The sequence below is a fragment of the Amphiura filiformis genome, chromosome 18 (genome assembly GCF_039555335.1).
Source record: "Amphiura filiformis chromosome 18, Afil_fr2py, whole genome shotgun sequence".
Lineage (NCBI taxonomy): Eukaryota > Metazoa > Echinodermata > Ophiuroidea > Amphilepidida > Amphiuridae > Amphiura > Amphiura filiformis.
This window is the reverse complement of record NC_092645.1, coordinates 31,836,295-31,851,633: the sequence shown is the minus strand read 5'-3', so window position 1 is coordinate 31,851,633 and position 15,339 is coordinate 31,836,295. Positions and strand designations below refer to the sequence as shown.

At 36.0% G+C, this 15,339-nt stretch overlaps 2 protein-coding genes across 2 annotated transcripts in view; both read right to left on the bottom strand.

Annotated features, from left to right (window-relative positions):
• LOC140139600 (arachidonate 12-lipoxygenase, 12R-type-like) overlaps window positions 1–2,264 on the bottom strand; it is a 30,063-nt gene extending 27,799 nt beyond the window's left edge. The window contains exon 1 of the mRNA XM_072161304.1: window positions 2,085–2,264. Within this exon, the coding sequence (XP_072017405.1) occupies window positions 2,085–2,264 (180 nt within the window). The remainder of the gene's footprint in view (window positions 1–2,084) is intronic.
• The window catches only part of LOC140140125 (polyunsaturated fatty acid lipoxygenase ALOX15B-like), a 69,106-nt gene extending 60,705 nt beyond the window's left edge, over window positions 1–8,401 (bottom strand). Inside the window, exon 1 of the mRNA XM_072161962.1 lies at window positions 8,362–8,401. Coding sequence (XP_072018063.1) covers window positions 8,362–8,380 — 19 coding nt within the window. The 5' untranslated portion in view covers window positions 8,381–8,401. The remainder of the gene's footprint in view (window positions 1–8,361) is intronic.
• Window positions 8,402–15,339: the final 6,938 nt, after the last annotated feature.

The following is a 15,339-nucleotide window of genomic DNA, read 5'->3' as shown; positions in this document are numbered from 1 at the left end:
ACTTTTGACAAAATATTATCAAAAAACTTTTTTCAAACGTTTAAAAAATGCTTTACATCAGCAAGTAAAAATCCTTCAGTGTACGAGGCGGAGAAGAAGGCCATCAAGACATTGAAAACAACAAAACAGTTTAGTATTTCGTATACCACAGATAGTTGCAGTGTTTAATATTGTACAGCAAAACTCTTTGTTGTCACTGGAAAGTCCATTTTTTCGAAAATCTAGCGAGGGGCACTATGGAAATGTTGTCGATCCAAATGCAAATGAGTTTTGGGGGGGGGGGTGGATTCTGAAAAGGGGGGACCTTTTTACGGAGAGTGTGATTTTGTGAAAAGTTAAACTTCTTCCCAAAATTTGGACCTTAATCGCAAATTGGCATTTTTGTGGCTTTTTTAAAAACTTTTGTTAAATTGAAGAATTCGGCTGCACCACCCGCATCAACCCCAAGGGGTATCTGAGGGAGGATGCTTCAGTATTTGGAAAAAATCAAGATACAAGTCCAATTGAAACCATTTCGTGGACTACTATGTTATCATTCAAATACCTAAAACAGTGTACAGGTGTCCAAAACAGAATATGCTATCATTCCATTCAAATACTTAAAACAAAACAGAAGACAAAATGGACAATTCTTTTATCCATGTGCGCACCGGGGGACCCAATTGAACCCATTTCGTGGACCATTGGATTATTACTATTGTTGTAATTTTTACTTTACTATTTTTAAGTGCCCAATTGAGGCCAATTCGTGGAGCATGTTGACACTATAGTTGTTATCATTGCATAAAACAAAAAGTGTACGGATGTCCAAAACAGAAGTCAAAGTGGGCACTTCTTTATCCATACGCGGAGGAAGGATGTCAGGGGACGATGCGCCTCCCCAGTATTTAAAAAGAAATAAAGTAAAAGCCAAATTAAAGCCGTTTCCTGGACCATTTTTACACTATTATTACGCGATGTGCCCGTAGTGCCCGTAGTGCCCGTATCAGTTTTACCCTATTTTCTCACAGAAGTTTTTTCGTTTTAAGCTTTTTTACATGAAAGGGGCACGTGCCGGGTATGACTCACTACTGTATTGGCCTGTGCATGTGCAGTGTAGGCAATGAACATTGGTGACTTGCACGCAGGGCTGTCAACTTTTTGGAATTGCTTGGCGTGAGACAGAGACGTACCGGGATTTGCCGACTCCAATGTTCATTTTGTACCATGATTATTTGAGCCACGGCGCTCGAGAATGTGAAAAGGGGGGGGTAGGAGCAACAAATTATTCATGACTTTGCGTGAGATTTTACTCATTTTCCACCTTTTTGCGTGAGCTTTTCTACCTTGGCGTGAGATTATACTACATTGGCGTGAGACCGTGAGAAAGTGACCCAATGCGTGAGACTCACGGCCAATGCGTGAGAGTTGACAGCCCTGCTTGCACGCGATGTGCGGTAACCATCAATGTGCATCAAAATGTGCATTATACGTCACTACCAAACTTTTGGTGACACAAAACGGCTTGTACCCCCCCCGCCCACCAGACCCGGTGCCCTAGCCCAATCATGGTTGGTGCAGACCAGACCAAAATGATGCCCACCCAACCAAGATGAGGGAAATGCCCTTTATGCATCCTCACTTAGGAAACTAAACAGAAAGTTCGATGACGTCCAAAAAAGCAAAAGTGCTTTCGCCCCTCCGTGAAACGTAAGTGTGACAGTTTGAAAATTCCGACCAGAAAGATCAACTTTGGCCGATATCTTAATATTTATATTAATTTTGTAAGTATTTTTGAAAACATAATCGGACCCCTCCCCCTCACAACGAAATGCCTTTCGTTTATATACAGGAGGGGCGTGAAGGAATCCATTCATATCAGGACCAGTAAAAGTGATTTGAACAAAGACCAGAGCTTGCAACTCTTTACTGCGTCAGAGCATGTCACGTGACTCACGTCACGGTTCAACGGTCTCTGACCAGTAACAAACATCATTCACCAGTCCATCTACCGAGTGAACAAGGAATAGTGCTACATTCCGAAAGCTCTCAGGTGAGCTAATTTATATACAGGATGTTGTCGAATTTTTGGTTTGTTTCCTTACCTGGTGTCTCATAGTAATCCATCGTCCAATCGGAAACAGCCTGTTAAATTTCGAATTATGCATATCCTTGCATGTGATCGTATCCACAAACCAATTCAGGTTTGGATTGTTACCAGCACGATAGATCCATATCTCAATCTGATCGATTCTTTCAAAGGGTGCAGCTGCATGCAGAGACATACAGAATATTCTTGGAACCTTTGAAGAAATATCGGCCACTGTATGTGAAGATGTCAGATACTCTACAGTAGTTGGTGGTGCTATCTACATTCCACAGTCTGATGCAAACATTGCCCTTCCCGACTATATTTTGACCTCCATATTTTCCGGTTATAATTTCTATCTCGAACTGATGGTCTCCATCTGCAAAAAAAGTGTTATCATGATGATTGTTTAACAGTATGATTCGCCTATAATTTATAAATACGTAAATACGCACGTGACCACCTCCGCGCTGCCATAACACATCTTGTAGACAGTAAGTCTCGAAGTGATCTTCTACACAGCGGATGGTATCCTGTACATTTGAACGCATTTATCATGTTTATAGTCTCATGTGTTTTAATCTTTTAAATATTTTATGGTATTACTCATGATTTATTATGTAGTTTGTAATTTTATAATATTTATTTGTTTTATATTTTGTATTTACAATTGGTGCAATGACTTTCTAAGTGTATTCTACATTTATTTCTTTGTAAATCATTTGTTTATATATGTTTTATTGTATCGAGGGCCCCTGTGGAAAGCAGTGCTTGCACTGCTCAGGGTTTACCCTCGATAAAGATGTCATTAAATAAAAAAAAATAATAAAATTTAATGCAAAGGCGGTAAACAACATGAGATTATTGTGCAGCAAAATTGTCTATTTTGTTCAACTTTTTGATTATATTGTACACTTTTCCGTCGATAGATATTTTTTCCGTCGGCAAGTATACTTTCCAAATCTTGATAATAAATTATATTACAATTTCGGAACCCCTCATGGGTACTTATTTTGCTATTCACTTAATACTTAAATTTGATGATATTTATCTGAAGAGTCTTTTCTGTATAGTAGCCAATGGTATGAGGATTTGGTCACACTTGCTGGTCACGCTTGCTGGTCAAGGACGAGGACCCTCCTCGTCCTTGCATCTTCTCTAGGTGTTAGGCGGCTTTTATTTGCACAATAGGACGCTCAAAACACCAGGTTGGTGCTAGCGGCTACCCAAAGATGGCCGACCAAATCCTGACCATGACTTGGCTCGTTGGATTCGTCTATATAGTCGAAGCATACTGTTTAAACTATTAACCCCCCCCCCCGTCCCATCAATTAATAACCCCATATTTATTATGATTGGTATTTGGGCTGTTTCTCTTTCTAGCTCTTGAAGCACGCCTTATCCTACTTACACTTTTGTATAGCAAGTGTTTGGCAATTAGGTCATTTTCATAGGCGAAGATCCCCAATATAAGCCTAAAAAATATGTTTGGTTGCCCTCAGAGACCGACCCAAAAAATCTGAAATCTTGGGTCGGGTTTTTTTTTCAATCACTTTTTTAGAATAAACCTTAAATTTGGACAATCAAGGACATTTTATATTTGTTATTCACTCATTTCATTTATTAAATGCATATTTTATTTAAAATAAAAAGTATTTTCATTAAAATTCTGTTCAAAGGCACACAATTTTTTAATGTAAAATGATCAAGAATTTGTAAATACTAGCCTTTTCAAAATGGAGGAAGCGCCTATGAAAAAAAAAGGATAGACCTATCGACCCTCCAAATTTTTGTCTTGGAAGGGCAACCAAACAATTTATTTTTTTGGCCTAACCGCTCCCCCCCCCCAATATTTTACCAAGGGGATGGTCCAAACAATCATACCCCGATGTTGATGACTAGTATGTGGGTTTCTGACCAAATTAAACTCATATTTGGCCATTTTAGCCCAAAATATGAATATTCCACTTTTGCACTATATTCATCAGTTTAGCTCCATTATGGCAAAATTTTTGGCGCATTTGTACCATAAACTTCATGATGCAGTCATGTCTGCAGTAGAATTCACCTCGACCTTTGCAGGACTTAAACCTCATTAAAAGCTATTAAACCAAGATAACACTCATTGAAACAGCTCAACTGATTAAATCGGATCTTCTCTGGTTGTGCACATGTGTCTGTTTTATATGTGCGGTATCGCAATGAACTTGTATAATACAGCTTCAATTGGGTAACCGATTATAAAGGAAACGCAAGGAAACAATGGTATGTGGACCTTTGTTCACGAAATGAGACAATGGTCTGCTTTTTGTAACCAGCATTCTTGAAAATGAGCAACATAATGATTTTTGACTTAACACGGTTTGGAAATAATTTCTTCATATTTTATCTGTCGTTTACACATCCTTCCTAAAACACAAAAGTGCGACTATTTCCAAACACCTAAATTAGCTAAAAATTTAGGACATGTTACAAAACTATATTTTCTAGAATTTCATAGAATACTTTAAATGTAGCTTGTACCGTTTTTTTGTGGCATCCTTCAGAACTGAGCGGTCCGTTACCAATATAGCTCAATATTTTCGGTCAAATCTCTATTCAATTAACACGGGGAGTTGGCTAGCTATGAGCTAGCTATGCCTTGCCCTCACTCATATTTTACGAAAGTGCGACTATTTCTGAACATCTAACCTAGCTGTAATTTTAGGTCATGTTAGAGAAATATATTTGCTAGAAGTTTGGAGAATACTTTAAATATTGGCCGGTTATTTTTCACACAGTGATGTTAACTAGGCAAATGCAATATACTTCTAACATACACTATTTGTAAAGGTCGCGCGTCAATGGTGAGAGCACTGTGTATTGTGTATAGGAAAACGGATAGTAACTGCAGTATGTATTCTGTCGCCAAAAGGTGCTGCATTCACTATACTGCAATAGTAATAACGCCACTGATCAATTTAACCAAGTTTTATCAATTTAACAAGACAGGGTGATACAATATCTCCAAAAATCTTCACAGCCGCCATGGAAGAAGTTTTTAAGAATCTAAACACACTTAAAATCGGGAGCAGTCAACAGTGACGGAGAATATTTAACAGACCTGAGATTTGCAGCTGCACAAGTTCATGACTTCCTGGCTTTAAGTCAAGAACTCAAAACTCGTGCGCGAGAGTTTGAGTTTTTGAGTGCGTTTAATCTCTATTTTAAACTGTTGCAATTTGGTAGTTCACAGCATCTTGCGAATGGTAGTGAGCTTTGGCAAAAATTGTATTGATCGTTTCATAACGAGTGTGTAGAAGAATTCAAACTGGCTAAGTCAAGAACACAAGAAGTCGTGATTCGTGATCGCAAGATCGTGACTTCGTGAGTTACAAACCGAACCGTATGGCCCTTAGTTACTTCCTGTATAGTACAGGGCTCTATCGGGTGATTTTTGAGTAAGGATCTAGTTTTCCTACATTAGTGGAACCAATGTTTTTTGGCATCATTACACCTCAAAGGATAAAAGTAGAATTGGTTCCATTTTTTTCTATGCCCCCTGTGCAGTGCTTCCCACGAGGTCATAATGGGGCCTAAAGTTAAAAAATGTTCTTTCATGTTGTAATATCCTTCAAATTGTTCCTATTATTGCTAGGAATAAAAAAAAAAGGTCAACTGTAATTCTGCACTAGAATGCTTAGTTCAGGAGTTATAAAGTAAACTATAGGTCAAATGTCAAATATCTCATGTACAGAGGCCAAATTTTCAAAATGCACCGATTCAATCGCAAGTTGTCTCAAATTACTCCTCTCGGCAAACGAAATAGGAAAATAATTTATTTGAGAAATGCATAACCTCAGAATGGGATGAAATCATGGGTCAAAGGTTATGCATGTACATATTTTTATTGGACTTTGGTTGCATAAACTCTACAGGGGAACATATGACAATAAAAATTCCCGTAAAAATTCCTCCAAAATTGTGAATTAAGTATATGTTCGAGATTTCCTATATTAAGGGGAGTAATTTGAGAGTTTCGATGAAATCGGACCATTTTTAAATTTTGACCTCTGTGTATGAAATTTTTGACATTTGACTTATCCGATCTTGTAACTCCTGAACTAAGCACCGTAGAAAAATATGACAATTGATTTTTTATTACCTGTGATAAAGTTTCACTTTAAACTTGTGTCACTGAGGCTAAGATATCATATCATCCGGGCATATCATTTACTATGTAAATGTATAATATTATTTACTTTTTAGCTTTCGATTGTTTTGTTTTTTTTTTGTTTGTTTTTTTTTTTTTGTTTTGTGACGAACGTTACTAAAATAAGAAAGAAAAAAAGGGGCCCGAAAGCCAAGGGGGTCCTGTCAGCAACTGCTGACTTACTGACAGCTTAAATCCGCCATGTCCACTGTAATAATATTTATAAAATGCAGAACACATGGGCCAATACATAATGGCCTACTGTACAGCACTATGAATGTTTATTAATTCTACTTTTTCTACAGAATGCGAAGTACATGAGTAACATACTACACTATATAGAGTTGGTTCATGTCATTAGGAAACGAATTTGGAGAAAACCTTCTCTTAATAAAATAATATGCCGAGCCACCAGCCTGGGTGACTCACGCTCCAGTAATTTCAGATGATAGAGCTCAGCAATACATCAAAGAATGTCTTCCAATTCATGAAAACAAATAGATAATCCCGGGAGATAATCAGCTTATCGGATTAAAAGCTTAGAGGGAAGGTCTTGCTGCGCAGTGAGTGTTTGTAATTATCAGAAGGGATTTTCCAAATTCATTCTCTAATGATACACTTGAAAATCATATGGATTTTTGAATTTCAAATTGAATTGGTTAAGAGAAACTGTGTATTGACTTACCATTGAGGGAAGCCCACTGTCGCAACCCTGGATAAAGAAACAATTAATATCAAAATGTTTGGTTTACATAATTTTAATCAAGGTACTGTAAAAATGGGTATGAAGAAATAAAGATTCCATATATAAATAGCTAGATCACTTAATTTCGGGGATTAAAATATACTATCCTGTTTTGGCAAATGAATCATATATTTCGATCCTACATTTAGAACCAGAGGATGATTTAAGTACTACCCACCATCACACTGGGTTTACTGTGCAGCAGGCGAGCAGTGTGAGTAACATGACACTACTGATTTGCTATGCTACATAGAAGTGCATGGTTAAATTTGAATTTCTACAGTTATATTTACATAAAAAACGCTGTGAAGATGCTGGACGATTTCACATTTTATGTTATCTACAGAAGGTGTGAATTATCCTTTAAACACACTTCACTTTTGTTCTGAAATCGACCAAGTGATAATGACACATGCACAATTCTATAAAAACAACATCTTTTGCACAGAGTTTGAAAAGTAAAGTGGCAGTTGAAACTCTAGTGATAACACTTTCGCAGTGCACGATGGGGCTTCCTTAAATCATCCTCTGATTTGGAACTAACTGGCATATAAAATTTTGGGAATTTTAAGTATTTCATCATTTGCAGCTACCAAATTCAGAGACTAGACAGAGTCTGATCATTCAGAATCGTGAGTAGACCAAGATATTACTCTTAATCTTACTTTTTATGTTATTTTTAATTATTGGTTGTAAACGAAAATATAAATGTGTTTGTTGAAAATTAGATCTCATTGAACTGATATCAGACTTTGTAAAAGTATTGTTATCATACAGCATACAAAAATCACATGTCTCTAGCCCTTATTCCAAAAATTGGACAAATATAAAAAAATTTACATATATTTTCAGTTTCAACTAAAGGAATAAGAATAAGATTGAGTTATAATTTAATTGGCAAAACAGGAAAATATTTTTTCAATCCCAAAATATTAGTAATAATCTGAAGTATGATATATCAAACAAAATTTCCTGGTAATAATGTTTTGACATTTGCCTGTTTCTCGTTTGATATGAAATATAAAATTAATAACACACCAAACACCCAAGGTGTTACAGAAAAGATTTAAATATCAGGCTATATAAAGGGTATAAAAACGTTTTAATAACATTTATAAAACATTTTTGAAAACGTGATGCAAAAAAACAACAACAACAACATTGTAACAAAATATTATTTAACTATATATTGACAAAATATTTTGCAAAATGTTTGCCCAAATATTTTACAATAACGTTTTCAAATATAAAACATATATAACCCAGCATTTAAATGTTATTAAAACGTTTTGAATAAACGTTTTAAGAACATTTTTATATTTTGCTGAGGATATATTGAAAACAAAAAATACTTACTTGAAATTCGGTTTCCCATCGTAAATCCCAAGCACCCGACGTACTCTACCAATTGCCAGTAGATTAATGAACATGCAACTGTGTGAAGCACTATATCAGTACATAAATGTACACATACAGAATCCTACCCAGGACGAAAGGCCTGTGTACCATTGAAATCACATAATACTTAACGGGTACTCTCGCACACTTTTGATTAGGCTATCCTAATTTCAAGAAACAAACAGTGCTATTTTGTCCTACTTTTATTTGAATAAATCGGCCCAATATTGTTTAAAAACAATATTGGGCCGATTTTCGTGTGAAATACAACCTTCATACACCAATATTATCTTCATTGTTCTTTTCAAAACAAAAAATTCCAACAAATATCAGCCCAACCTTTTCCATATCTAATGTGCAACAATATCAACACTTTTAAGTCTGTTATTATTATCCTTAAAATGTTTTGTTACATTTCATGGCTCAGTTTACAGTTTTAGTGCATGATATCAAAAAGTACCCGAATATTGTGTGCAATAAAAAGCTTGTCCCATTTTTGACTTTCCAAAATATTATTTGCCTCCCCACCGCACTTTTATTTTGCCTGCCAAAAATTGCTTACCTCTCTGCCACCCTCTTTACTCTTGCCAAATAATGCCTAACCCCCTCCCACACACACCCCCCACCCCCCCCACCCACACACTTCTAAACCCCTGACGTAAAAAGCATGTTAGAGTGCTTCGTTACTGGAATAATAGAGCACGAATGGCCAAACTCCTATTGAAACCCAATGACCACCAGGATGACCACATCATAATTTTATAGTTTTACCTTCGTGTATGTGGGTATCCAATGGACATCGGGTACTCATAAAATGTGGATATACCTGTACAATTCGTCGGCAGAGTGCAACACTATTCGTAAGTGCAGTAGAATGCAATAGCTGCCATTTGCAACATTTCAATAAATGTACTTACTTGTATCCAATAACACTAGAAAAAATACCCAACTACATGTAAAGGTGATATCTTGGGATGAGCTTAGTAGCCATCTGGAAAGTATACAGAACATCCACACTTAACAATGAGCATGAGGAGGAGAGTGTGCTGCAAACAATGGGTATTTTACAAAAGGCAGCTATTACATTCTACTGCACTTACGATAGTGGTGCACTCTGACGACGAATTATAAGTACGAACCAGTCTGTACTGATACCCCATAGGTAGGTCTACAATTAAACGAAAGATATAATGTAGCATTACAGAAAATTAAGGGCATCAGCTGTGTAGCATGAACTTGATTGTGACGATCACTGCACATTTTAAATAGAATTCATTCATCATATATTAATACAGCATACAATGGACATAGGCATCGACTATTGAAATCAGCTCGGGAAAGAATGAAAAGTGAAAACGAAAACAAATTCCAGAAAAAGACTGAATACCAATTTTAACCGATCCCCTGCACAGAAATAGCAAAAGAATGAGTGAAAACACTGTCTTGTTTTACCCCAATTGCCTGTCAATTTTAAACTATCACGTTCCACGGAAAGAATGAAAAAGTGAAAACGAAAACAAACCAAAAATTTCAGAAACGGACAAATTAAGTTGTCAACTCTTGAACCTTAACAAATGGTCCAGTCAAAGTGGGTTTTCATTCACCACTAATTGCCAATTTAAATGTTCATCTAAGGGGGTACTACACCCCTGGCCAATTTTGAGCCTATATTTGCAGTTTTCTCAAAAATTATAGCGCATTGGTGACAAGTAAGATATGTATATTATAGGGGCAAGGACTGCAACTACTGCACTGAACATTCAGCAACTCGAGGCAAGTAGTTATTGATTTATTGATCAAATATTGGTTTTCCCTCATTTTTGACTGTAAAAACAACTGCTGTCTGTGTTGAAATAAAATTTGCAGTGCAGTACTTGTAGTCCTTGCCCCTATAATATACATATCTTACTTTTCACCAATGCGCTATAATTTTTTGAGCAAAATGCAAAAATAGGCACAAAATTGAGCAGGGGTGTAGTACCCTCTTAAGGTTACACAAAGAGACGTATAAAAACGTATAAAAGACGTATAAAGTTGTTCTCTAAAACAGAGTTTTCTCAGTAATTAAATATCGCAGCAAGTGAAATGTTGGTGCATTGGATGTAGCTTATCATTTTTCTTGTGTGTTTATACAAAATTTTTGAATACATTTGAAAATCCTTCATTTAAAGCCGTTTTACGCACCATGTTCACAAGATCAAAAACACGTTCCATGACGTTTTTTTCAACTGTGCGCCCCGTATAAAACCACGCCGAGTGATTGTTTTCTTCTTTTTTTGTATTGTACTACAAATCGATTAAAGAAATAATGTTGCCATGGGGAAGAACCAAATACAGTACCGATTAAATTTTAAAAGCCCGTTTTTGGGGAACATTTTCGAGAATCTTGCCTGAGAAAAAACCGTTTTGTAAAATTATCGATATCTTGATTACGGGACATTAATTTAGACATCTGAATACCTACATTATTTCTCAACATTCTGCCAATTGAAATCCCATTTGATTTTCACTCCAAATTGAAGCTAGTATTGCAAAAACGAGGTTTTTCCTCCATCTGTTCGTTCAAAATTTCAGCTCCGACATGCGTGTTTATTCTAAGAGCCATTGTGCGGACGCGATTGTAATCACGTAATTGCATCCAATTATAGTTATATATCCGCTTCGAGAACAAGCAATTGCGTAAGTTGATGTATGGCCCTAACCCCTCCCAATCCGACTAATCAACCCATCCGAACAATTCCTAACCAATTCTGAACATTTGTTCGGAATTGGCTAGGATTTGTTCGGAATTGGCTAGGATTTGTTCGGAATTGGCTAGGATTTGTTCGGAATTGGTTAGGATTTGTTCGGAATTGGTTAGGAGCATATCCCGATTAGCCGGGCCGATCGACCGGGCCGATCGGATCATGAAAAAAAAATCCCTATAAAAAGGAAAGGTCCATTTTCAATTTATATATACCAATAGAGATGTCTTTTTCAATTTTTTATAAAAAGAGGGGGGACAGGTAGTCAGGTTTACTGTGGTATTAACACACCTTTATATCCATCTCTTGGATAGATATAAAAAAGAATAAACCATTTGGAAAAATTTAAATAAATTTTTTGAAAAGTCCATCTTTTTCAATTTCACAGAAAAAAAAAGGGGGGCAGGAAGTCAGGTTTATTTTGGTATTTACATACATTTATATCCATCTTTTGGAAAGATACAAATAAAATTAACCATTAACTTTGGCCATCGCATTACTTATGATCGTGACAAACTACTTGAATTCAAAGACTATGGAAAATCCACTCATATCAACCCTGATGTTTGGAAATGTCTTAGATCTTTAAAGATCAATTCCATGCCTGTAACTCATAGAGGAAAAGGTCCCAAGATAAGATTCCGCACAGATTCACCAAAGGAAGTTGAGCCTGAAAATAACAACGTTAGCCAGGACACCGGGATCTCCACAAGTAAAGATGATAGAAACTGTAAAATAAACAATATTAAAATAAACAATATTGACTCTGACGATGTTTTAAAAACCTTTGCTAAGAAGGGTATTCACATTATCAATCTCAATGCCCGTTCTGTTTGTCCCAAAATGAGTGAATTAAAATTGATTGCATCCAATACTAGAGCCAAAATAATTACTGTCTGTGAAACGTGGCTGGATGATTCAGTCACCGATAATGAAATCAACATTCCTAATTTCTCTGTTATCCGCAAGGACCGTAACAAAAATGGCGGCGGTACCTGCATCTACATTCATTCTGATTTGGCATTTAATCCCAGGCCTGATTTAGACATTCCCAAAATGGAAGCTATTTGGACTGAGATTTTGCTACCAAGATGCAAACCTTTTATTGTTGGTTCCTGTTACAGGCCTGAAAAGCATTCACAATTTATCAACAATCTTGAGAATGTCCTTTCAAAATTGCCTGCTGATTCTGAAGTGATTATTTTGGGTGATATGAACATGTGTGCTTTACGTAAAGACCGAGTATACACCAAATATGCTAACATGTTGCACTCGTTTGGACATAAACAACTTATTCATACCCCAACTAGAATCACCCCTACCACAAAGTCTGCTCTTGATCACATTATATGTAATTATGACAATGTAATCAGTCAATATGGTGTGGTAACAACTGGGTTAAGTGATCACTTTTTCACGTACTGTACAAGGAAGTCACCCAAAGCAACATTCAACGAGCATAAAAGAGTTAAAGTAAGATCTTTAAAGAATTACAGCAAGGAATCTTTTATTGATAAGTTGTCTGAAACTGACTGGTCTGAAATATTGTTATGTAACGATGTTGATAGAGCTTGGTCCATGTTTTGTAACATATTCTTGAACACTCTTGACTCTGTTGCTCCTTTAAGGGAAGTTCGGATTAAACAACGCTCTGAACCATGGATGACAAGTGAGATTATTGATAACATCAGAGAAAGAGACTGTTTGCTTGCAAAATTTAATAAAAACAAGCATATGTCTGAGTATTATAAAGAGTACTGTAAGTTACGTAATAAAGTCCAAAGAGAGATAAGATCTGCTAAACAACAGTACATGTTGCATAAGATTGAGGCAAATAAAAATGATTCTAAAAAGCTCTGGAAAAATCTCAAAGAGCTTGGGTACCAAAACAAAACAAAAGACTCTACCAATATGGTTTTAGATATTGATGGTAAAAAGTGTTTTGAGAACAAAGAAGTTGCTAATCATTTCAACAAATTCTTTACTGGAGTTGCTGCTAAACTTGTTGGTGAGCTACCTGAGCCAAGTGGTCTTTATGATGTTAACTCCAACAGGTTCCAAAGCTATTACAGTCATATCAGGAATGGATCCTTTGATCTCCATGAGGTCAGTGAGACCTTTGTCTATGATGAGCTAACCAATCTTAACATCGATAAAAGCACTGGCTTAGATGGCTTGCCGGCTCGTTTTCTGAAAGATGCTGCAGAAGTCATTAAAACTCCAATCACATCTATTATTAATCTCTCTATCAGGACTGAAGTGTTTCCAAGTGAAATGAAAATTGCCAAGGTCAAACCATTATATAAAAAGAAGAGCAGGTTGGAAGTAGGCAACTACAGACCTGTTAGTATTTTGTCTGTGGCCTCCAAAATTTTGGAGAAGGCAGTGTTTGTACAATTTAACAGGTATCTCACGGAAAATAACATCTTGTTTAAATTTCAGTCAGGTTTTAGAGGTAAATATTCCACAGACACATGTCTTATCTATCTTCAAGATCATATCAGAAACCAAATCAGTGCTGGTCTGTTTACTGGAATGGTGCTTCTTGACATCCAGAAAGCATTCGACAGTGTTAATCACTCTATTTTATGTCAAAAGCTTACTGCTCTGGGAATGAACTCCACTAAATGGTTTGAGTCATATCTGAATTGCAGATCTCAGATTGTTAATGTTAATGACTCAGACTCCAACTCTATGGCTTTAACATGTGGAGTTCCACAGGGGAGTATCTTGGGTCCCATTTTGTTCCTTTGTTATGTGAACGACATGCCCAACTGTGTTGATTGTATGCTCCTTCAGTATGCAGACGATAGCGCTCTTTTGGTTTCTGATAAAGATCCGTTGAAAATTGGGCAGCAGCTTAGCAAAAATCTCGAAAGCTGTAACAAATGGCTCATAGATAATAAACTTTCTCTCACATGGGTAAAACAGAACTCATTCTTTTTGGAACAAAACGTAAATTGAAGAATTGGCAAAATTATACCATTGAGTGTGAAGGGCAAACAATTCATGCTACTCCCTCAGTCAAATACTTAGGCCTTACTATTGACCAGTGCTTGAATGGTGACGAAATGGGTCTTGGTGTCATAAAAAAAGTAAATTCTAGACTCAAATTTCTTTACAGACAGGCAAAGTTTCTTGATCAAAATATCAAGAAAATTTTATGCTCTGCTCTTGTACTTTGTTTGTTTGATTACTCTATTTCTTCTTGGTATGCTGGCACACATAAGCAGATGAGTAAAAGCCTACAAATTGCTCAAAACAAAGTTATCAGATTTATTTTAAATAAGAATTGCATGTATCATATTACAGAAGATGATTTTAAAGATCTTAATTTCCTTAACATACAAAATAGGGCTAAACAACTCAGGTTGAACCATGTTTTTGATATTTTTAATGAAGTTGGCCCAGACTATCTTAGTTCAAATTTTACCAGAGTTTCAAACGTGCACCAATACAGTACTAGAAACAGTGCTCAAAATTTTCGTGTTCCAAAATCCACTACCATCACTTCTGGCTCTTTTTATTATAATGCCATTCAGGATTGGGCCAACTTACCAAGTGCAATCAAATCAATTTCTAATAAACCAAGTTTTAAAAAGTCTGTAAAAACTCATCTTTTTAACCAAATTTAGTTTCTAATGATTTTAATCATGTTTAAAGATTTTATTTTACTTTTAATATTCACTTGTATATATATATTTCTTTGTATGTTTTTATATGTATGTATGCCTTTTGCCCTTCTATGTATAAAGGACCCCTTCGGAAATAAGCCTTTGGGCTTAAAGGGCTATCCTGTGATATCTCCTTGCTTTGTTTTTTGTGTATTATATGTTATTATTCTTAATGCATTTTATATCTATTACCTTGTATTGTTGTATGTGCAATATGGAGATACCGAATCAAATCAAATCAAATCAAATCAAACCCTTTGGAAAAATAGAAAAATTCGAATTTAGACAATATGAAGGGTAGGCCTATTGGGATTTCTTTTTCAATTTCTCAGAAAAAGATGGGGGGGGGGTAGGCGTGGAGGTTAATTATTGTATTTATATATCTTTGTATTCACCTTTTGGAAAGGTTAAAAGATAAAATTAACCTTTTGAATAAATGAAAAGATCCCTGTGAAAGGGAAGGTCCCTTTTCGATTTCTCGAATTTGGGTAAAAGTATGGGTAGGTCTATCAAATTGT